Source organism: Entelurus aequoreus, linkage group LG06 (assembly GCF_033978785.1).
Source record: "Entelurus aequoreus isolate RoL-2023_Sb linkage group LG06, RoL_Eaeq_v1.1, whole genome shotgun sequence".
NCBI classification, from domain to species: domain Eukaryota; kingdom Metazoa; phylum Chordata; class Actinopteri; order Syngnathiformes; family Syngnathidae; genus Entelurus; species Entelurus aequoreus.
The window spans coordinates 66,442,755-66,466,933 of NC_084736.1; the positions used below are offsets into that span (position 1 = coordinate 66,442,755).

General features: G+C 38.6%; 2 protein-coding genes across 5 annotated transcripts in view; one reads left to right on the plus strand and one right to left on the minus strand.

The window, feature by feature from the left end:
• acacb (acetyl-CoA carboxylase beta) overlaps nucleotides 1-1,770 on the plus strand; it is a 58,037-nt gene extending 56,267 nt beyond the window's left edge. For all 4 annotated transcript variants that reach the window (XM_062051247.1, XM_062051249.1, XM_062051248.1 and 1 more), the window contains one exon: nucleotides 784-1,770. In XM_062051247.1, coding sequence (XP_061907231.1) covers nucleotides 784-910 — 127 coding nt within the window. In that variant the 3' untranslated portion in view covers nucleotides 911-1,770. The remainder of the gene's footprint in view (nucleotides 1-783) is intronic.
• On the minus strand, nucleotides 1,591-19,056 carry foxn4 (forkhead box N4). Its single transcript, XM_062051253.1, has 10 exons — nucleotides 18,405-19,056; nucleotides 17,952-18,050; nucleotides 12,774-12,940; nucleotides 9,541-9,653; nucleotides 9,344-9,454; nucleotides 7,331-7,458; nucleotides 7,171-7,267; nucleotides 6,894-7,101; nucleotides 6,433-6,819; nucleotides 1,591-2,592 (listed from the first exon to the last, which is right to left on the minus strand). The coding sequence occupies exons 2-10, from the start codon at nucleotides 18,029-18,031 to the stop codon at nucleotides 2,345-2,347; spliced, it is 1,539 nt and encodes a 512-aa protein (XP_061907237.1). The 5' UTR covers nucleotides 18,032-18,050; nucleotides 18,405-19,056; the 3' UTR covers nucleotides 1,591-2,344.
• Nucleotides 19,057-24,179: the final 5,123 nt, after the last annotated feature.

Below are 24,179 nucleotides of genomic sequence, written 5' to 3' on the forward strand. Positions count from 1 at the left end.
CTCGGGAATCGTTTTGGTGATTTAACCCCCAATTCCTACCTTTGATGCTGAGTGTCAAGCAGGGAGGTAACGGGTCCCATTTATATAGTTTTTGATATAACTCGGCCGGGGTTTGAACTCACGACCTTTCAGTCTCAGTCTCACTCTAATCACAAGGCCACTGAGCAGGTGAAAATAGTGTAAATTCTTTGAGTACCTTGAGGGTAGAAAAGCGCTAACCCATTTACCATTTAAGTGGAGCACAGGCCTCCTTTTGTTTGTTGTTTATTTTACATGGAGTCCAACATTGGGGAAAATGACTGCTGATTGATTTTTGTCAATCATTGTCACGTTAGCGACAAACTGCTTAGCCAGACAGCCGATCATTTAGTTTGTGGCGGGTCTGAAGGGACAGCTTGAGTGGAGTCTTCCGCTTCGCACTAGTGTTTGACTCGACTCCATTCAGTAGCATAACATTAATTTGGACAATAAAAAATGCAGGGAACAAAAACTGCCTTTTAAAAAAAGTTAACGCAAGAAGGCTGCAACACGTTGATTTCCGACCTATTTCCGTCTTATTCAAAGTTCCATGACGGGATCATGTTGACGGAACGAAGGTATTTCAAAGGTTATACAGGTGCATGCTTTAGCAGCAACAGTAGCATCTTTCAAATCTTTCAATAGATACTATATGTTGTTGCCAGTCAGTGATTAAGACATGATAGGCATTCATTACAATAACATTTTCACCATGCAAAAAGGAGACTTGACGTGTTTGTTTGGTTCCAACTTGTTTCCTTTCAGTCTGGTTGAGGCCAACCCTGACGTCGCCATGGACTGCATCATCCACATGAGCCAGAGCATCACTTCATCCCAGAGGGCCAAGCTCTCGCATCTGCTTACAACCATGGATAACAACAACACCAGCTAGACTGTGGAGGTTTTTTCAAGGCTTTGTGCAGGGTTAAAAAAAAAAGAAACTAAGTGCTCTCCCAAATACACTCGCAATTGTTAAAAGTGTAACCGTGATGAGCTAATTTATGAACGAGTTTGTAGAAAATAGTGAGAATCGCTGTTCTCTGAAATTATAAGACAGTATGATCATACAACCACTAAAGTTTCGTATCTGTGCAAGGACGTTACAGGCAGATCTTGAAGGACCACTAATAGGAATTCCGCATTTGGTTGGCAAACTATCACTGTAATGCACATTGCGCTTGGCGGCATTTATACATGTATCATACTTTTATCAGCACCAGCTTCTCTATATCAGGTAGGAAGTCCGACATTAGCTGGTAAGAATGTGCATGCACAGGCTTGTGTAACTAAGTGCTAACATTTAGCACACATAAAGTATTAGATGAATGTCAGTGGTTGTTAATCATGCGAATCTTTGTGCAGGCATATTTGCAATGAGTTTTCCTCCTGATAGGGCTAACTCCCTAAGAAGGGACAATGGACTGGACGGACGCTTCACTGGTGAGCTGTTTATGTTGAATGTTCTTTAATAAAACAACATATTTCCCATTTAGAGCCATTATAATATAAAATCAGTGTGGTTTACACGCCACATTGATCTAAATGCAAAAACGGTGTAGTACAGATATAGGGAATTTTTTTGGAATGCATTTCTGAATTTTGTAACCTTTTTTAATGTGGTGATAACTTAAGTGGCCCGATTGAACAAGAAACATGAAATACCATTTTATATGAATGTATATTATATAAGCTGTGTTCTATGTCTTCTGTAGTCAACACATCTGTTAATAAATAGCACTGATTTATTTTTGGCAAAAGAAAATTTGTTTATTTACCCATTTTTTAGTTTCTTTTTTTGAAATCATAGAGCACGATACACTTGTAATAATTCCGACACCTGTGTCAGAAATGTATTGTGAAATATCGGAGAACATCTGAATTTTGGAATGAAATTGGGTAAATATAGCAAAACGACAACAACAAAAAAAGCTTTTCTGTGGTAATAGCCATTTGAAACATTCAAATATATACAGCAAAAGGTTGTGGTCACCTTCCCCAGCTGCCTTTTTTTATAAATATAAATTAAACAACACAGCAATAATGTCTAGCACAATACAACAGACAAGCTACAGTATAGAAGGACTTTCAAACACACAGTGATCAGTAGAAAAACTTGACTAATTCCCTCCACTTACACAGGCTGGATGGAGTCTTTGCTTGGCAACGCTTGATATAATTGTAGTCTTAAAAGCGTTCCTCCCACTTCTTTATTTATTAGACAGTTTTCTCCTCAGACATTCTTACTTCGATAGTTCCCGGCTGATTTGTACAAAAGAATGTTTCCAGTGGGCATCTTGTCCCGTGAGCTATCTGGATTTGTGTTGCTTTAAAGCAGGGTGATGGGCTTGCTGCTGGCCTGTGAGCCCAAATACTGAGAGGAGAGGGCGTCCTGCGACGTGTAGGAAGTGTACAGACCCGTCACTTGTACGTCTGACAGCGGCAGAGTGGCCACGGCGGAGGCAGGTGGGAGGCTGCTCCCCAAATCACAGTCTGATAGTCGTAGGGGGGAGTTACTGAAGGTGCCCAAAGCGTCCAGGTTAAAGCTGTCGTCCTTCATTTCCTCCCACAGGTTACCTGAGGTCACATTGATTAAGGCAATGTTAAGGCTTTTTGAAAATGTAACACAAAAAGTAACTTCCAGTAAGCAAGCGGACGTTTCTCTGAAAATCTCCTGTAGGGGTGCACAAAAAATGTATTTACAGCCAGTTCCAAATCAATTCATAGGTTTCGATTTTTAAAAATGTTTTTCTTTTCTTTTCTTTTCTTTCTTTTTTTTTATTTTTTAAATTATCCATTCTTAAAAATACTTTTCAGGCCATCTCCATGCAACCAGAAGAAGCTTTTCTAACTTGTAACCTTTTTTTGAAAGCGTTTCATTGTGTGAATGCCAAGGCATTCGCACAATGCACCAAAAACTAATCTTGTTTGTCACTCTTTCGAAAATCTTTGCCGTCTTTCACATCCCACAATTTTCATCCGGTCGTCCGGGAATCGAGAGTTTACTAAAAAAAAAATTCTCAAATACCCCAGATTACCCAGAATACCAGGTTTTTATGGGAAATTTTTCCCATTGAACTTGCACAACTCCCACATATCTCACCTGATTCGAACCATTCCACCATCCACACTGCACTCACCCTGGACATTCAAGCCAAAGTGTTTCCAGGTTCCAAAATGTTCCTGATTACCAGGAATTACCAGGAACTTTACCCATTAAAAATCAGTGGGCAATTATAAACCTCTTCATACCCCACATTTCTTATCCGATTCAAACCGTTCCACCATCCTCATTCCACACACTCATCCTCGACATTCAAGTCAAAAAGTTTTCCGGGTTCCAAAATTTCCCCAATTACCAGGAATGTTTCCCTATTCAAAGTGAATGGGCAACAACAAACCTTAACATATCTCACATTTCTCAACCGATTCGAACCGTTCCAGAATCCACACACTCCACTCACCCTAGACCAGGGGTCGGCAACCCGCGGCTCCGGAGCTGCATGCGGCTCCTTAACCACTCTGATGCGGCTCAGCTACATACATGCCGACCCCCCCGATTTTCCCAGGAGATTTATGGATCTCAGTGTCTCTCATAGATTACTCCCAGGGAAAAAATAATCCTATTTACACTCTAATTACTAAATAAAAGGCGTGCCCTAATTGCACTGCAGTAATTGTCCTCTATAGCATTTACATACAGCGTGCCAGTCCAGCCACATGTTGCATTTAACATAGCACAAAGCATTTAAGCTTTGTATGCAGTGTTTTTCATTTTAAAAAATTTTTTGTGGCTCCCATTACTTTCTTTAATTTGTGAAACTTGCCAAAATGGCTCTTTGAGTGGTAAAGGTTGCCGACCCCTGCCCTAGACATTCAAGCATTTAAATTGGCCTTACGCATATCCACGGCTTGCGCACATACGAACTTCACACACAATTCCTACTGGGATTACATATTTTAGTTATGATTATTATACAATAAAATACATTGTCAGAATTGGTTTGAATCGAGAATCGTGTTGAATTGAGACTCGATTTTGATTCGAATTGTTAGGTTCCCAAAGATTCTCACCCCTAATCTTCTTGGAAACTACAAAGTGTCAAAACACAACATTTTTATATTTATAATGACTTTAGGCCAACCATACCACAGCTAGGGTCACGATAGCTGCTGGTAGAAGTACGTAACAAATTAAGTGGCGTGGTAAAAACGGAATTCTTGTAGTGAGTACTTTGTACGGTCCTGCTCACTCCGACTCTACCTTCTGTGTTTGAGACCCATGCACTAAATGTAGGATTACAGCAAATTATATGTCTGCGTTATGTTTTGTGAAGTCACCCCAGGCTCTTATTGACTCGGTCAATGGAGAAACTTGGGGAAAAAATCCTCTCTGGGTATATTTTCTAAAACTTTTTGCTCTCCCTTTCACATGTTGCCAAAGTTAGTACAGCAACTTTTTTAAAAATATGGCTGAACATTCCAATTAGAATTAGCTATTTTTCCTACAAAAGAATATGCCCCTAAAGTCAAACAAAACTACTAAAATATGTCTTAAGTTGTTTTTGTTGTTGTTGTTGATGTCATTACAGAAAAGGTACCAGTGATGGCAAAAAAAAAAGGAAAAGTGTGATGATAACCGTAGAGCAGGAAATGCAACTTACTGCGACATAGGAAAGTAAATGTAAAATATGAGCAACACCATTATTAAGCATCAGTTACGTACACACTAGTTTTACCAAGCAGATGTAATATAAATAGCAGCTTAAAGCATAATAGCTAATGACTAACAATAAACTGAAGATTGCCAATTATTACTGCGCAGAAAACGTTAATTTTCTATTCACAACTAACCATGCTGAGTAGCTTTCTTAAACCGACTGATTTATTTCTGCAATGCCTACAAGACGTCAGTAGGGGACAGTATCGCTCTGTTTACACCTTCCTGCTCCATCTCTTTTAGTGTCATGTCAGGTGTCAATTGTAGTTTTACTATACAGCACCAATTTTACTTTATATACTTTTATGACTTACAGGAATGTTTAAAATGTAAATCTTCATGATTAGTTAAAGGTTTTATAAACATTAGCCATCAAGGGACATTTGATTATAATTATCTTCAAGCCAAACAGGACATAAAAGTCCTGACATTTTTGAAGGGTGTACAAACATTTTGGATTTAAATTTCTCAAACTTCAGTCCGAAACAAAAATATCAAGGGTGATGTTTTTATTTTTTTACCCTTTTGAATATTTTTTTTTTATCAGATATTGTCAACTTTTTTCCATTTTTAAAATAACTGTTATGCACATTCATACTAATTGACAACTGTGACATCATTTTATCAAAAGGCCCTCATTAAAAAAACATGTTTGGCATTTTTGTTTAGGGCTGAAGTTGATTGAGAGGTTTGAGAAAATAAAATGTTAATGTTTGAAAACTAAAGGACTTTTATGTCCTGTTTAGCTTTGGGGCATAACTGCCAGTGTGCCGCATGCCTGTGAAAGAATTGGACATTGAAATTAAATATAATTTTTAAATTGAACATGACAAAACACTCTTCATGTATAATGAAGTAACACAATCACAATCATGGCCAAAATAAAGCAAAACATTACTGAAAGAAGAAATAGGTCAACCTTTATCCCCTGAGGGTTAAACAATTGCCATGTGCAGTTAAAGGTTGCACAAACATTTACAACCTCTGGTGACATTTGTAATTATCTCCACGCCAAACAGGACATAAAAGTGGCGATCCTAAAGTTGTTGTTTTTTTGCTCAAATTTCTCAAACTTCAGTCCTAAACAAAAATATCAAACATGTTTTGTTTTTAAATTTTGACCCTTTAAAGGCCCTTTGATTGGATAATGTCACGGGTTTAAATTGATTATATAACTCATGTTATAGAAATGTATACTCATTTAAAAGCATAACATTTGATCAAAAGGCGTTCAAAGGGTTGTTTGGTATTATCATTTAGGGCTGAAGTTGATTGAGAGATTTGAGCAAAAAAAGTTTGATAAAAAAATGAATCCAAAATGTTTGAAAAATTAAGGACTTACTGTATATGTCCTGTTTGGCTTTGGGTACTGTGGAATAACTACCAGTGAACCAATGAAATAATTGGATATTGACATGTTTTAATAAAAAAAAAAAACTCTCAGGTAAAATCATATATAATGGGGTAAAACAACAGAAAAAATATGGCTAAAATACTGAAAAAATTTACGGAAATAACAAAATAGTTTGCCTTTGTCACCTAAGGGTTAAAAAGTGACTTTGCATTATGTGTTAATTAAAAATATAGGAACAACTCAAAAGTCAAGTAGCGTTATGCCACAAGATTTAGATTTTTTTTAGTTTTACTGTATTTCACATTTTAAAAACTGTTGAGTGAAGACTAATGTTGTGGTTTACCTTGAAGGGCAAAGTCCATGATGCTTGGATCCAGCGCATCCACCTCTGTGTGGTTATCCACGTGCATGCTGTAGAAGTCGTCTGGAGGCTTGCTTGGGTGATGCGTGAGTGGGCTGTGGGAGATGTCTGGCACCGTGTGGAGGGGAGGCGTTTGGGCCGGGGCCGGTGACATGGGTGCCAGGCGGGCCTGGACCTGTAGCTGTGCCTGGATCTGATGGTGCTGGTGCATGGGTAAACACGGCAGGGAGAGGGTGACTATGGGCTGAGACTGCTGCATCTGCAGCGAGAGACTAGTTGGACAACTGGGCAGTCTTGTCATGACCGGTTCTATTATTGCCTTCCTTCTGCAGTTCTCTGGGCGATCCGTGATCAGTTTGTCCAGCTCATCTGCAAGAACGACAGATGAATACCTCAATAAGGTGTCTTTTAACATGGTCAGTAAATATTTCCTAGTCCCTGACCTGGGTTAGCCATGCTTCGGCGGATGGCTGGGAGATCCTTGCGTTTCCACTTCTGCATCTCTTCCTCCATCTTGTCAATTTTGGCCGGGTTCAGTGCCCAGAGACAACCCTTCCGGGATGAGCTGCTCGTCTTGTTCTCCACTTTCTCAAAGCATTTGTTTAAGGACAGGTTGTGTCTGACTGAATTCTTCCATCCGTCTGGTGCAGTCTGCAAGAAAAGGGTTTTTGTGACCGACCCACTCTTCAAACTGGTCCGTAATAAACCAAAGGGCCTCACCTTGAAGTAAGGAAAGTGTTCCTTCATAAAGCTATAGATCTCACTGACTGGAAGGCTGCCTGTTTTGCTGTTCTTTAGCGCCATGGCAATCAAACAGCTAAGGAAAGAAATCAAGATGAAGCACGAGAGTTCAAAGGTGATATCGTGTGTGACGTATCACCTGTAGGAGTAGATGGGTTTTGGGAACGATTTGGGCTGCAGGTCCTGTTCTTGTGGTGCCAGACGAGGTTGTGAAAATAGACTTTGGTTGTTGAAGGAGACGTTGCTGTAAAGGCCACCTGTTGAGCACTAAAGGAAGAAGGAAAACATTAGAATCACTGCTTGCTTTGGATGGTATCAGACTCATTTTAGCTCTTTATGCAGGAAACACAAAAGTGGGTGTCATTGCTACTCAGTAATCAGCAAGGACAAGATTATAGTGTTAAACTATCAGATGATGAATCACATTTTTCCATTCATTCCACATAAGAACCGTGATAGAATAGATTATTTTCAAATTTAGGGTTTTATGGCATAGTATTTTGTCATTTCCATGTACAGTATGTCCTATGGCAGGGTTATTCAACCAGCGGCCTGCAGGCTTAATCGGAAATGACATTAGAGTTTAGTTCCACGACTTGGATGACACTAATATTTTTGCAGCAGATTCCTAAAAACACTACAGCGCTGTCATATACATTATCTTTGACTATCTTTTTAGCAGTGATGATTGCTGTCAGTCTGCAGTAGTCTGGTCAAATATGTACTTTTGCGTTTACATTTCATTGACTAAAAAAGCGCTCAAATGCGTTCAACTTTTATTCAGAATCAGCTACTTTGGCAAAAGCTGACCTAATTTTCTTCTCATTCATTGTGGTAGCGTCACAGTGCATTGAACAGTGTTTAAGCTGAGCGTCCATTGACTTCAATGGGGTGGCATATAGTGGGTTGTTCTATTGCAGCCAAACGAGATATTCATTGGAGCGTCTCTGGAAGTGTATGGAAAGTGGGCTCGGCTTCGGCTGGCCTGGACACTTGGCTTCCGCATGATGACTGGATGATCTTTCTGAGGCTGAATCCCTTTTTTGTTGACAGCAAAATGAGCAAACAAAGCGATCTTTAAATATAAGCCACTGCCAGAGCATTTTTCACGTTTCATGCCGTTGTGCCGAGTTAATAAGGCGAATTCTATAATTTTAAGTGACAATTTGTTTGTATAATATAGCGTCTATTATTTGTTACTGGAGACTGTACTCGTGTTTAGAGAGTAGCTGAAAATGAGCTTCCCCCACTTGAAACACCAGCAGCCGCCCCTGCTTCTTAGCAGTAGGTCTTTAAAAAAACAACACCTCGTCCTGGGCTGCCAAACGGTATTAAGTTTATTATTTAAACTAGTGCTGTCAAGTGTTTAATCTTTTTAAAAAGATTAAGCGCACTTTTGAATTTGGATTAATAATAATTCATCACAGACATAATTTGAATGAAATTACTTTCTAAAGACCTCAATATTTGGACTCCAATGTAATTTTATTGTCAGAATGTCACAAGGAACATTTAAAAAATATATTTTACTTGAATACATGTCATTTATTTGCTCAAAACATTTTAATCTAAAGTCCAGTCCAGGTGTATTTTGCAGTGGAATTCGCTAGCAAGCACACCAGTCAGAGTCTCCTCACTCATATTTGCCCCAATGTATGCATTGACCTGATTACTGACCATATAGGTTAAGGTAAAGGAGCATGTACAGTCAAAATATATTGCGTAATTAATCTGCGTATATAAATGATTGTTGCAATATTTTTTGTGATTAATCACATGATTTAACTTTTCGACAATCCTTATTTAAATAGTGCTGTTTTAAATAATTAGCAGTGGTTATTGTCAGGTTCACTTTGACAGCCCCAAAAGAGAAGGCAATTTTTTTTCAGAATAAATAGACAATGTAATGTTTTCTGCAGAGGATGCTGGTTCTCAGTTATATACAAAATAAGAATATCAATCAATCAATCAGTGTTTACTTATATAGCCCTAAATCATGAGTGTCTCAAAGGGCTGCACAAGCCACAACGACCTATAAATAATAGTGAAGGCAGAAGCCCCGGCCACCCGGTCCTTAGCATTCTGGAAATGTACCCCCCTTAAATAATTTAGTTGGCTAACCCTGTCTTAATTCATCATTTTAAGGTGTTACCTGTTGTCCAGCTTGTGTGAGTGAGTACACCTGCTGCGATGTTGGCTGGTACACTGAGGTAGGGCACTGGTACCCGGGTGAGGGCATCCCATTCATGGAGAATGGCGATATCTGTGTGGCAAAAATATGATGTTAACTTCTGTACAGGTGCGCTTCCCCCCCCCCCCCCCCCCCATGTGGTTGCTGCTTGTACTCACACTTCCACTGTGGGTGTTGATGATGCTGATTCCCAGTGGACTGTGCTGCATGTTGCTCTGCAGGTGAAGCATGGAGCCCTGCCCAGCTGTCATGGACACGCTGCTCAGCTGGGCTTTAGGGGAAACAGGCAAGACTCTTCTTATAAAGGTGGGATAATATCTACCGATAACGTATCTGTCTACCTGTCTGTCTTATCTTGTGACCAGAACCTCAGAGAGGCCTTCCAGTCGAATGTCAACAAGTTGGTTTTGTGAGTATTAGTTTAATTGTGCTTGAAAAGCTGTTTTCTTGTACACCCATAGATGAGTACATTAGGTACACCTGCACTATCTGAGATTTGTATCAACAACAAAAAACAAGAATAAAATGCAGTATGAATATTTTATGATTGATAGTAAGTGATGGTCAATGGTTACAATTTCAAACAAATTAATCGCAGGGATAATTAAACACGATTAATCACGATTTGTATGATTAATCATGATTACATAGGATTGAGTCTTGTTACATAGGATTGAGTCTTGTTCACGAGTGAGGGAAGAGTGGTTCGTGAGATCGACAGGCGGATCGGTGCGGCGTCTTCAGTAATGCGGGCGCTGTATCGGTCCGTTGTGGTGAAGAAGGAGCTGAGCCGCAAGGCAAAGCTCTCAATTTACCGGTCGATCTACGTTCCCATCCTCACCTATGGTCATGAGCTTTGGGTTATGACCGAAAGGACAAGATCACGGGTACAAGCGGCCGGAATGAGTTTCCTCCGCCGGGTGGCGGGTCTCTCCCTTAGAGATAGGGTGAGAAGCTCTGTCATCCGGGAGGAGCTCAAAGTAAAGCCACTGCTCCTCCACATCGAGAGGAGCCAGATGAGGTGGTTCGGGCATCTGGTCAGGATGCCACCCGAACGCCTCCCTAGGGAGGTGTTTAGGGCACGTCCGACCGGTAGGAGGCCACGGGGAAGACCCAGGACACGTTGGGAAGACTATGTCTCCCGGCTGGCCTGGGAACGCCTCGGGATCCCCCGGGAAGAGCTAGACGAAGTGGCTGGGGAGAGGGAAGTCTGGGCTTCCCTGCTTAGGCTGCTGCCCCCGCGACCCGACCTCGGATAAGCGGAAGAAGATGGATGGATGGATGGATGGATGGACATAGGATTGATTTTTACAGTACAGGCCAAAAGTTTGGACACACCTCATTCAATGCATTTTTTTAATTTTCATGACTATTTACATTGTATATTGTCACTGAAGGCATCAAAACTGTGAATGAACACATGTGGAGTTAAGTACTTAACAAAACAAGATAAAATAACTGAAAACATGTTTTATATTCTAGTTTCTTCAAAATAGCCACCCTTTGCTCTGATTACTGCTTTGCACACTCTTGGCATTCTCTCGATGAGCTTCAAGAGGTAGTCACCTGAAATGGTTTTCACTTCACAGGTGGGCCTTATCAGGATTAATTAGTGGAATTTCCTGCTTTATCAATGGGGTTGGGACCATCAGTTGTGTTGTAAATGAGAAGCTGTGTCCAAACGTTTGGCTTCTACTGTATATTAATTGCTTAATTTTACATGAGTAAAGGAACTCACAAAATAAGGGGAAATAAATGCACATAATGTGTTTAGAGAAACACTTTTCAACATCAAGTACTGTACATGTTAACATGTTTTCAAAACAAACATTTATTGACATTAATGCTACTATAGGTAGGGCCAAATGGGACACAAGTAAATATTTTCTTAATTATATAAATGTGTCATTAATTAATTATAATTGGAAATACATACAGAAATGTGTTAGAAGTACATTCAATAAATGTATTCCAATACTATAATTATTTAACGATTTAATTCATTATTGCATGATTTAATGATTTATTTAATTATTTCATGAACCTGTGTGTCAGCGCTTCATGAATTGTATCTGTCCAACTCACACATCAGAGCCAGTGGGCGAGGCTAACAGGAATTTAGTCTAATGAACTTTGGAAGTCTTTCAAAACATGGCGACTTAGGAGAATATAGTCATAGTCTCTTTTGGGAGTTGGTGGTAGATATGTTAGACCTTGCGGAGCATGTGGAGGCAACACCTGCTGTCCCACAGCACGTAGCAGTTAAAGTCGAGGAATTTATTCAAGTTATCAGTTATTTCCGCACTTTCAAACCCAGCTATGGACCAGTACTCCTTGGCTTCTCTGGTCGAAGTGTCCCACAGACAGGTCTTAGGTGCCAGCCACTGACTTTGATGGCTAAGTTTGACAGATCAAATAAATTAATAAAGTTCAAGAAGTAATTAAATAAATTAATAAAGCATAAAAGAACGTATGAATTGATCTGCTCAGTGGCCTTGTGGTTACAGTGTCCGCCCTGAGACTGGAAGGTTGTGAGCTCAAACACCGGCCGAGTCATACCAAAGACTATAATACCAAAGACTATAAAAATGGGACCCATTACCTCCCTGCTTGGCACTCAGCATCAAGGGTCGGAATTGGGGGATAAATCACCAAAATGATTTCTGAGCGCGGCCACCGCTGTTGCTCACTGCTCCACTCACCTCCCAGGGGGTGATCATGGGGATGGGTCAAATGTAGAGGATAATTTCACCACACCTAGTGTGTGTGTGACTATCGTTGGGACTTTAACTTTAATTTAATAAACAATGACATCATAAAATAAATAATGAAACAATTAAATTAATAATGATTTAATATTTAATTTAGTATTGGATAATTAATTCAATGATTTAATAATAAGTAGATTTATGAAATAATTAAATACTAAATAATGTAATTTTTCTTTAAATTAATGACATATTTATATATTTTATTCCAATTATAATGAATTCAATTTAAGTAATTTGACCCTCTATAATTTTAAGATGGAAGAGCTGCGGTGAAAGGGAATCTCCTTACTGCAGAGTGTGCATAGTATGTTATGTTGGTCGACTGTTTCATTATGGGTTTTTTTTGGAGTCTAATTTTCCATTGAGTTTAGCTTCTTCCGCATTGTTTTGTTTTTTTGTGGCCCTAAACATCTGCGTTGAGTGCTTATGTCACCAGTTGGCCTTTTTGTTACTGATTTAAATGTAATGGGGTGTACCTAATGCAGTGACTGCATTATCAGTGTGTTTTGCTCCCTGCAATTGATAAAAGTGTTATGCTCAAGCTTCCAGTAGGAGACTGCAAAGGTTGTGATGCTTCCAATCCGTGACGTGATTATTTTTTTCAAAACATGTCACCTCACCTGTCTGTTGGTCCAACAAGCTGCCCTGATGGGACGGCCCGTTACTGTGGCTGCGGCCATCAACCATCTGCTGCAGTCGGGGCACATCCACCGAGGTGAGCCATGACAGGGACTGCAGGTCCCCAGGGAGGTCCTCCCTCAACTGGGAGGGGTCCGTGGTCAAAAGCCTTCAGAGGAGGAGTGGGAGGGGGGAGGTTAGTGGGACAAACCAGTGCAGGGAAGGGCCCAACATGGCTGTCAGATCAGACTCAAAAAGCACAGGTGGGATTTACATGCTAATTTCAAACAGAACATTTTTATCTCTCCAATTCAGAAGCAGTGCAATGAATGTGGATCTGTGCTCAGCTGCATAGTGGAAGTGTGTTATCTGTGCCTGCCAGGATTTATAAGCAGATTAGCTGGTGGTGTTAATTCATCAGGGACTGTTTTAATCAACAATGAGGGAGTTAAACAAGCCTCCTATTCAGAGTAAATCATCTGTCCGTATTGTTGTTGTTGTTTTATACGAATAGTACTAACATACATACTTTAAACACATCAAGTGCTTTTATTGGATGATAGTTTGTCAGGCCCTTACAAGAAAACTTGAATTTGAATATTTTTAACAAATTAAAAAAATAATAATTGAAAATAAATTATTAATAATTGAATAGGATTAACATTTTAAAATGCAAGTTTTTAAAAAAATGTTTTATCTCAGTAACCTTTTAAAAAAAAAGTTAAGCAATATCCACTATACGGTTTTATTATCGTTTTTTAAATATTATTTTTAATGCATATACATATGACGTATTTTTGTTTAGACTAACCCCAATTTAAATACTAATATTTTTGATTTAGTAAAATAAAATAAAAAATACTGTACAGCAGCGGCGTCCAACATATGGCCCGCAGCTTAATTTTTAATGAAAAAAATCCATATAAAAAGTACAATAAAAGAGCAAACAGTTGTAATGTAATGAGAGGATGTTGAAATGTTGTCGCACATAACACAAAGCTGACATGTTGGCAGTTTTTTTTAATTATTATTATTTTTTTAAACCTATAGTTTTAAAAATGAAAAATATCAAAATGGCCCCTGCATCCTTTGATTTCTTTTTCATGTAGGCACCCCTGCTGTACAGAGTTTAAAATCCTGTACACTGGATTAAATAAGATGACCATGAGTTTGCTTGTAACTACCATCTTGCAGTCATGACGTCTTTTGTGTGTCCGATTCGGATGAGAGAGTGAATGAATAGAGAGGAATCCTCTCGAATCCTCTTCAGTCTGCTCTGTGCACACACACTTTACTGTGTAGGGGTTTTGTAACTGGGGTTGCCATGACAGCACATACTATTGTGGGGACAGTGAAGGAGCTCCCCCCTCCCTTACACACACACACACCGAATCTCCTAATAAAAAAAAATCAACCCTATGTCAGGTGACCACAGGCCAGCCCTCCCCATTGGCTGAATCGTAAGTAAACAAAGCATGAGATCGTTTGAAAGACGGCACAGCAGCACATGTTGCCTGCAACAGTTGGTCTTGTCTATTGAAAAATGATCACCTATTGTGTCCCAAACGACAAATCTGCCCAGTGGCACGTGGCTCTATTGTCTCTGCCAGACCCTTCCTTGATTGTCTCTGTCGTTTCTTTTCTTTGTCCCCGGGGCCTTGCATTAATCTGCCGGAATGACAGGCCTCACATAAGAGGGACAAATAGGATGCCATCTGCGTCCCACTCCCTCCAGCCTCATGAAAACCACGCCCCAACACCCCTATACATAACACCCCCTTACTTGTCTTCTTCCTACATGAGGAAATCAGCACAGGACAAGAAGAGGTGCAAATGCAGTTAGAGGTCAGGCCTTGGTGTGTGTTTGTGTGGTAATGTGTGTGTGCTGTCTGAGTGTGACATCGCTGACACACGTCTTCAAGCCGCTTGTCAATAAGTTAGAGGGTTTTGTTGTTTGGAAGCAGGCACAAGACATTTTCACTTTGACCCTTTTTTGCTCACTCATTTAACTAAAGTAAAATAACCCCAATAATTTATTTCATATAAGTTTTTTTAAATTATTAAATTTAATTTGATGAACTAGTCACACCTGTTAACATTATATGAAGTATTTATTAACATTTTTAAAGTGTAATTTCATTTGTAAATTATATTCATTTTGATTAAATTATTATCATGCACAAAGTAAATTTATTTTTTTCATTTAAATGAGAGAATATGTATAATATAAAGTGTTGTATATTGTAATTTTATTTTTTAAATTTATTATGTAAATTGTATTTAAAATAAATTTATTTAATTTAATGAAATGATATATGAAATATAAAGTATAGTATCTTATCATTGTTGTATTTATTTTGTAAATTAATTTCTAGCTTGTATTCAATTAATTAATTAAAAATCAATTAATTCAGTTAATTAAAGTATAATGTGCAAAGTAAATTTAATGTAAATTAATTTAAATCAATGAAAGAAAATGTACAATATGATGTATATTATTGTTTTATTTAATTTGTAAATTGTATTAAATTTAATAAAATTATTATAATATATACATTAAATTGAATACAACTTAATTACATTTAATGAAGTAATATGTATATGAATTATATTTAATTTAATGTAATTTATAATTCAATCAAATCAGAAGATTAAATACATTCTTTAATTTCATTTTTCTCTTAATAAAATAAATGAAATCAAATCAAATGTATTACAATTCTTACATTTTTAACTTTCTATTAAACTCCATCAACCCTACCCTCCAAATTTTTTTCATAAAATTTTTTTTTTTTTGATAATTGGGAAAATCTTAGTGGCCTCCATTTCGACATACATTACCAAATATGGCTCCTTTCAATATGATAGGCTTCCACCAAATTATTTAATAATGTATTACAATTCTTGAGTTTTAATATTTATTATTGTATTAAAGTGCTTAAATGTTTAATTATATTTACATGCTATTAACCTTTTTTTTTTTTTTTCTTCCCAGAGAAAGCTTTTTTTGTAGATTGTTAGACTGTTGTACTGCCTTATAACAGCCTCCATTTTGACATAAGTTACTGAAGATGAGGTTCCTTTCCATATAAGAAGTTTCCCTGCGCATTATTTATTAATATATAAAAATTGGCAAGTTTTAGATTTAATTTACATTCTATTAACCTTGTTTGATTTTTAGTAAAAAATTTGTTTGCTGAATTTTGTTTTTGTTGACTGTTATAATGTTCCTATTACCTTATTGTGACCTCAATTTTACCATAAGTTATGGTTCCTTTCCATATAAAGGGCTTTAATAACATTATTTATTCATGAGCTAATTCCAAAACCATTAGTTAGTTGATTGTTTGCTTCATAAATGTTGTGCAGTAAAAATCACCCCAAAACCTAAGCACCATAAAACCTTCCCTGCATGCAACATGTCCCCTCTTGTATTACCAGCAAGCATAGAAATTGCTCAGTGATGCACAACATGTTGAGCTGGTGTCTCTGTTTGTCACCCAAGTCTTCCCAGAGGCCGGACAACACTATATTTTCAACCCCCACTACCTCTCTCTCTCCCCCCTGAGCCTTGTCTAATTGGGAGCCACTTGTGCATGCGGGTGACCCGGAGCGCCCCATCTCCCCCTGAGCCGGCGGCCCGAGAGGTTCAAGCTCTCCGTGTGCCGACAGCAGGAGTGTAAACAGAGCTGATGGTTTCTGACAGATCTATTCAGACTGCAAATTATTTATTCTTCCAGACTTTTTTTTTCTCTTCTTTTCATGCCTCCCCCCCACTCCAATCCTCAAAAAGAGCCATCTATCATCTAGATCAGTGATTCTCAAACTGTGGCGTGGGCTCCATCTAGTGGTACGTCAAATAATCACTTGATTAAATATTCCAACACAGTGTTACTGTTCAAACTGTGTGTAATGATACAGTGGCCCAAAAATTAAATATACTTCTTTTAATGAATTCTTAACCCTACTGTGCTACTGTATTTTAACGTTGGTCATTACGGTAGTACTTCGGGAGCCAAGTGTTTTCTGAGGTGGTACTTGGTGAAAAAAGTTTGAGAACCACTGATCTCGGTATCTTGTTGCAGAACTTATTTTGGTAACACTTTAGTATGGGGAATATATACACCATTAATTAGTTGCTTATTAACATGCAAATTAGTAACATATTGGCTCTTAATTAGTCATTATTAAGTACTTATTAATGCCTTATTCGGCATGGCCTTATTATACAACCAGTAAGCCATTAACTAAGAGTCTTCCCTCAATAACCTCAGAATTATTGCTTATTAGTAACCCTAACCCTAACCCTTATATGTTCCCCTAGTGTCCAAATAACTCTAAATTACCTTATTTTTCGGAGTATAAGTCGCTCCGAAGTATAAGTCGCACCGGCCGAAAATGCATAATAAAGAAGGAAAAAAACATAAGTCGCTTTTTTGGGGAAATGTATTTGATAAAACCCAACACCAAGAATAGACATGTGTAAGGCAATTTAAAATAAATAAAGAATAGTGAACAACAGGCTGAATAAGTGTACGTTATATGACGCATAAATAACCAACTGAGAACGTGCCTGGTATGTTAACGTAACATATTATGGTAAGAATCATTCAAATAACTATAACATATAGAATATGCTATACGTTTACCAAACAATCTGTCACTCCTAATCGCTAAATCCCATGAAATCTTATACGTCTAGTCTCTTACGTGAATGAGCTAAATAATATTATTTGATATTTTACGGTAATGTGTTAATAATTTCACACATAAGTCGCTCCTGAGTATAAGTCGCACCCCCGGCCAAACTATGAAAAAAACTGTGACTTATAGTCCGAAAAATACGGTAGGTCTTTGTTACTTAGAATATGCTCCCCATACTAAAGTGTTACCACTTGTTTTAGTAAATACTTAAGCCTATTATGCTACTGTATTTTAACGTTGGTCATTAAGGTGGTGCTTCGAGGGCCAAGTGTTTTCTGAGGTGGTACTTGGTGAAAAAAGTTTGAGAACCACTGATTTAGATTAAAATTAGTCGGTATCTTGTTGCAGAACTTTTTTTTTTTTTTTAGCAAATGCCCACTGATTCTATTATAGTGACTTCTCTAATTTAGTTTCTTATCAATAACATGCAATATATTTCAAACTACTTAAAGGTGTTTATTAGAAAAAAGTCTTACCTGTAATCCTGTGGAGACGGATGATGGCCAGCATTCTCAATGATTCCTGACATCCTGGATGTAATTCCACCTTCTATCATTTCCTGGGTTATGTGGTACCTCATCAGCGGAACAAATAAGATATTAATATTAGCAGAATAGAAGCGATTAAAAAAATGGTTATGTTTACATACACAAAGCTAAATTTATAATGCACAATTTAAAAGAGATGACTTATTTTTGTTGCTGGCTGGAATCATATTTACTGTTTAAATGATTCTAGATCTGCATATATAGAAATGAACATCATACTCTATATTCATATTTACTGCTGACATAATGGCAAGGCCAGATGTTAAAGTCTCTCACTTACCATGCCAACAAAGAGAGTAACAAAAAGGAGGGATTTCCTCCTAAAAATAAGTATTTCCAACATAAACACATAGAAAGCGTGAGAATATGAAAGGAATTTACCTGTTTTTGGATGATATTGAAAAAAACGTGTAAGTCGTTGGGGAGCCCCTGTACTGTATTCCACTGTGCTACACTTGCTTCTCCCCCCCCCCTAAAAAAAAAAACCCTTTTTAAATTTCCCTCTCTGGATGTGTCCAGGGCGCGCTCATGCGCAGTGGAGAGCTGCGCTGCGCTCCCAGGCGGCCGGTGGGAGGCAGGAGGATCCCATGACTTTTGACAGATGCTCCCAATAGTCCTACCAAAGATAAGTTCACTTCTTAACCGTGGCACTTTTTAAAGTTTTGGTTTCCTTTTGCTATGTTTGTGCGTAAAAAGCTGGCGCGTCCGGCATCCATTACAGGTCACACGTGGTTGCTTTTAAAAACGATCCCGAGCTCCATTCTGATATGTTCGTCCTTTAGGAACTTCAAAAATGTTTTTTAAAAAAAATTAAAGTTTCTACTCATGCAAATTGTGCAGTTCGCCGAAATTGCGCGTCATTTGCACGTGAAAACTGTCGGGGTATTCCATGAAGGCTCCCTCATTGAGGTCTAAGACGGTGCGACTGCACTTGTGCTGGCATCTGCTGGGTATGTGAGTGCAAACTTTTTTTTTTTTTTTTTTTGAAGGGATGTACTTGAGGATCATTTGCTTCCCGCCGCCGTGGCCGCGTCCTGCTCCTGTCAGCAGTGGGAAAAGAGCCGGGGAGGCGCGTAAAGGGTTGGCTAGGGGGCCTGTTGGGCTGCTGCAGGAGGAGGGGGAGGACACTTAAAGGGGTTCACTTTAGCAAATACTTTAATGTGAGTGTCTGCAAGGCGTGTAGGAGATTGTCTTTCACTTAGAGGCGTTTAAAAAAATAAATCCTAATTGCTTAACAATCTGCACATTTTGCATTTACTGTAAACTCAAGATGCATGCATGCAATACCTCATTTAGACATTCATGTCGTCATACAGTTTACTTTTGTAAAGTAGTGCTTTCAAAGGTGAATAAACTGCTTTAAAAGTGCAGGCAGGTGTGGTCAAGGTGTGTAGGGGTAGTGGGGGATTCCTCATAGTCTGCAGTGACAGGAGGAGCATCCCCATGAGAGCGTACAGATGGTAAACCGGTGTGTCACAAAGGAACAATCAATGATGACATGCATGGACATAACGGACAAAAAAATAAGACCTCACAGAGCACATCCCCCAGGTCCTAGAGCCTGCAAATATCATCAAGACTGCCTGTTTCTATGAGGGGCCGTTAGGGACATTATTCAGAATTACCTCTTACATACGCCACTGAAATGCTCTCACATAAACAACTGAAATGTTTTTCTCTCACACACACTACTGAAACACTCGTATACACACTACTGCAGTGGTTCTTAACCTTGTTGGAGGTACCGAACCCCACCAGTTTCATATGCGCATTCACCAAACCCTTCTTTAGTGAAAAATAAAATGTTTTTTTTCAAATTCAAGACCAAGTAAAATGTTTTTGGTAAGACTTTAGTATGGAGAACATATTCTAAGCAACAAAGACTTAATTTAGAGTTATTTGGAAACTAGGGGAGCATATTCTAAGTAATAAAGACTTAATTTAGAGTTATTTGGTTAGGGTTAGGGTCAGGGTTAGAGGGTTAGGGTTATAATAAGGCCATGCCGAATAAGGCATTAATAAGTACCTAATAATGACTAGTTAAGAGCCAACATGTTACTAATTTGCATGTTAATAAGCAAGTAATTAATGGTAAATATGTTCCCCATACTAAAGTGTTACCATGTTTCTTTTACTGGTGCATAAAATGAACCGTGCATGAACATCACCTTGTTCAAACAACAAAACCAACACAGTGCATAAACTCACAACAAATTACCAGAGGTGGGACCAAGTCATTGCTTTGCAAGTCACAAGTAAGTCTCAAGTCTTTGCCCTCAAGTCTCGAGTCAAGTCCCGAGTCAAGACAGGCAAGTCCCGAGTCAAGTCCAAAGTCAAGACTGGAAAGTCTCAAGTCAAGTCACAAGTCCTGCATTTTGAGTTTCGAGTCCTTTCAAGTCCTTTTAACCACAGACTAATATTTTTACACAGATTGTGTATGCTTTTAAACCGCTGTATTTATTTATTAAAACAAGTGCATTTGAAATAGCAGGGAAAAAAATAGTACTGACATTGCAATTCATAATAGCACTATTAACCAGTCATTTTAATAGTTTAAACAATTTTAAACATTTAACTCATTCCTTTACAGAATAAACACATTTGCAAAAACAAGTGCAACTGTACTTATTTGTACAAAAGTGTTAACATTGTATTTCCATGGCATATTGCATTGTAACTAGTTCCACAGCAGTTTCTATTCTGTTCTTACCTTATCTCATTGATCTCATCTCATACTGTATGTGTGTTTATGTGTGCGTACATATGAAAAACATAACAAATACATGAACATAACAATGAACAGAGTTTTACTTTTTAGATGTCAGGGCCCTATGCAATATGTACACATTCTTAATATAGTATACATTTTAACTGACCTTTATTTGACTATGTTTGTCTTTTTGTAGGTGGCTAAAATACACGGTGCTGCTGACCGCCGTCTAACGTTATGTTACTGTGTGTGATACATTGACTAACGTAACGTTATGTCTAGGTACCTCATGCAACCCTGCTTAAAAAAATCACTTGATAAAAAGTATGAATAAGGTAGCAAACTGCAGTGGACGCAACAGGTTGCTGTGTTTGAAATGATGTTATAACCATAGACATCTTATAAGTAGACGCAGTATTGGTTGCTGTGACGCGAGCATATTGCATCTTAAAGTGGTGATGAGGAGCCGGCGAGCAGCCTAAACTGACAGTTGACAGGTAGAAAACAAAGATGCCGGGCTGGTGTTCAGCGTTTTCCTGCTCAAATGAGCGGTCTGTTGAAAATAGGAATCGGGGGATTACTTTACACAAGTAAGATTTAACATTAATGTACTATTGGTTGTATTTTATGAAAATAACATTACCACAGAGTTGAGAAGGAGCAAAAATCTTCAATATTTGTATGTGAAAATCACAAATAAATCTTCTGGGGGAGGATGACGACCCTACAGGGGTTTGGTTTACAAACTTTCAGCCACACCTAAAACAAAATTCACCAGCCGCCACTGATTATGATGCATTCTCATTTTAGGCAAAATATAAGACAATACTTTCTTAACAGTATAATTGTAACCAGGAATAAGTCTTCAAGTAACAATATTCAAATACTAACATTGTTGGGTAAGACAGCATTTGGTTTTATTCTGAATCCAGTGAAACAGATTGGTGGTTTTAGCTGATATAAACACTTTCAGGTGTTTATATATGTTTAAGTATTTGGCAGACGCTTTTATCCAAAGCGACATACATAAAAAATACATATATAACAATCACTGTAAACATGATCATTTAAGGGAAGAATGTAATACAAAATATCAATACAAAGTGTCAAGACAGAATAAACTCTGCTGCTGCAGCAACAGAGATACGGTCTATAAGATATATAGATATCTAATGTATTCATACATTGTTTATGTAGGATATACGCATGTATATATAACGTAATTATATTGTTTCTTCAACTTAAAAATAGCTGACCTTTTTTTCTCCCTTCTCTGGGCTTATATTCCCGGTTTTGATCTCGGACGTCTGGTCACTTATAGCATATAAGAATATTATATTACTGTTAAGCAAACTATGAATAATAAAACATGTGTCCGTTACCATAGCTACACGTATGACAAAAAAGCACGTGAAAATCAGTGGTATTCAGTGAGGTAAAATGAATTAAATGCGCTGACAGTTCATTGCTCCTGCCAAATGAATTGCACTGAGTGGAGCGGATCACCACTCCAAGATGGCGGCCCCGCGTCTCGTCTGCGCCAGTAAGCAGTAGCGCTCGATGCTGTGTCTACTTACAAGATGTTTATGGTTATGACGTTAGCAGTGAGTTTACAGCCTCACTGATTTAACTACACAGCAAATAAAAGTCACGTTACTTAGCCAATAAACGTTATCTTACATTCAAAGCTTACCCTTCTTTGTGCAACTTCAAATGTCGAACGAAATTGGAAGTTGTTGCGTCTCCGTCTGTAATATTCGAACTGCGTGATTTGCATATGGCAATTCCTTTTTTGTTGACCAAGTCGTAGTTTTTATACCCGAACGAAACCAACTTTGGTATAAATCTTTCTCACTGGCGTGTTGTTTGACAACTCTTGTTCATTGGTTGTTCTGCAATTTGATTGGCTGAATGCTGTGTGATGAAAACAATCTAGATCTAATTTGATTGGCTGTTGTACTGAGAGCACACACGCTGACAAGCAGCACACATGCTGATAGACAGACACGTACAAAATGAAAGCTACGGAGCGCTCCCAAATAACTTTTTAAGCTTTAGGTTTTGGGGAAAGTAGCAAGTCATGTCAAGTCAAAAGGCTCAAGTCCAAGTGAAGTCACAAGTCATTGATGTTAAAGTCTAAGTCAAGTTGCAAGTCTCTTTACATTTTGTCAAGTGGAGTCTAAAGTCATCAAATTCATGACTCGAGTCTGACTCGAGTCCAAGTCATGTGACTCGAGTCCACACCTCTGCAAATTACACACCTGCAAATCAGTCAGTTGTTGCCATATCCGTAATACGCCAATAGGGAGAAGTTTGTATTTACACAATGAATCGGGTATGTTTTGACCTCCGCCGAACCCCTGAGGCCGACTCACCGAACCCCTAGGGTTCGATCGAACCCAGGTTAAGAACCACTGCACTACTGAAACACTCTTATACACACTACTGAAATGCTCTCAGTGTGTGTGAGAGAAAAACATTTCAGTTGTTTATGTGAGAGCATTTCAGTAGTGTATGCAAGAGGTAATTCTGAATAATGTCCCTAACGGCCCCTCATAAGTTTCCATCCATCCATTTTCTACCGCTTGTCCCTTATGAGGTCACGGGGGGTGCTGGAGCCTATCTCAGCTGCACATGGCCGGAAGGCGGGGTACACCCTGGACAAGTCGCCACCTCATCGCAGGGCCAACACAGATAGACAGACAACATTCACACTCACATTCACACACTAGGTGCCATTTAGTGTTGCCAATCAACCTATCCCCAGGTGCATGTCTTTGGAGGTGGGAGGAAGCCGGAGTACCCGGAGGGAACCCACGCAGTCACGGGGAGAACATGCAAACTCCACACAGAAAGACCCCGAGCCCAGGATCAAACCCAGGACCTTCTTATTGTGAGGCACATGTACCAACCCCTGTTCCACCGTGCTGCCAGCTATCATTATTAGTCACAATAACTGTAATATAGTAAAAAATAATGCATATATATTTGTATATATATATATCCATTAGAGATGTCCGATAATGGCTTTTTTGCCTATATCCGATATTCCGATATTGTCCAACTCTTAATTACCGATACCGATATCAACCGATACCGATATATACAGTCGTAGAATTAACACATTATTATGCCTAATTTTGTTGTGATGCCCCGCTGGATGCATTAAACAATGTAACAAGGTTTTCCAAAATAAATCAACTCAAGTTATGGAAAAAAAAAGTGCCAACATGGCACTGCCATATTTATTATTGAAGTCACAAAGGGCTTTTTTTTTTTTAACATGCCTCAAAACAGCAGCTTGGAATTTGGGACATGCTCTCCCTGAGAGAGCATGAGGAGGTTGAGGTGGGCGGGGTTGAGGTGGTGGGGGGATAGGGGGTAGCGGGGGCAGGGGGTGTATATTGTAGCGTCCCGGAAGAGTTAGTGCTGCAAAGTGTTCTGGG

Coding starts and splice junctions, on each gene's coding strand:
- foxn4 (XM_062051253.1), bottom strand. CDS start 18,031: ATGATAGAAGGTGGAATTACATCCAGGATGTCAGGAATCATTGAGAAT. Junction 7,268..7,330: donor AAACCCATCTACTCCTACAG/GTGATACGTCAC, acceptor TTCTTTCCTTAG/CTGTTTGATTGCCATGGCGC. Junction 7,102..7,170: donor AACACTTTCCTTACTTCAAG/GTGAGGCCCTTT, acceptor CTTTTCTTGCAG/ACTGCACCAGACGGATGGAA.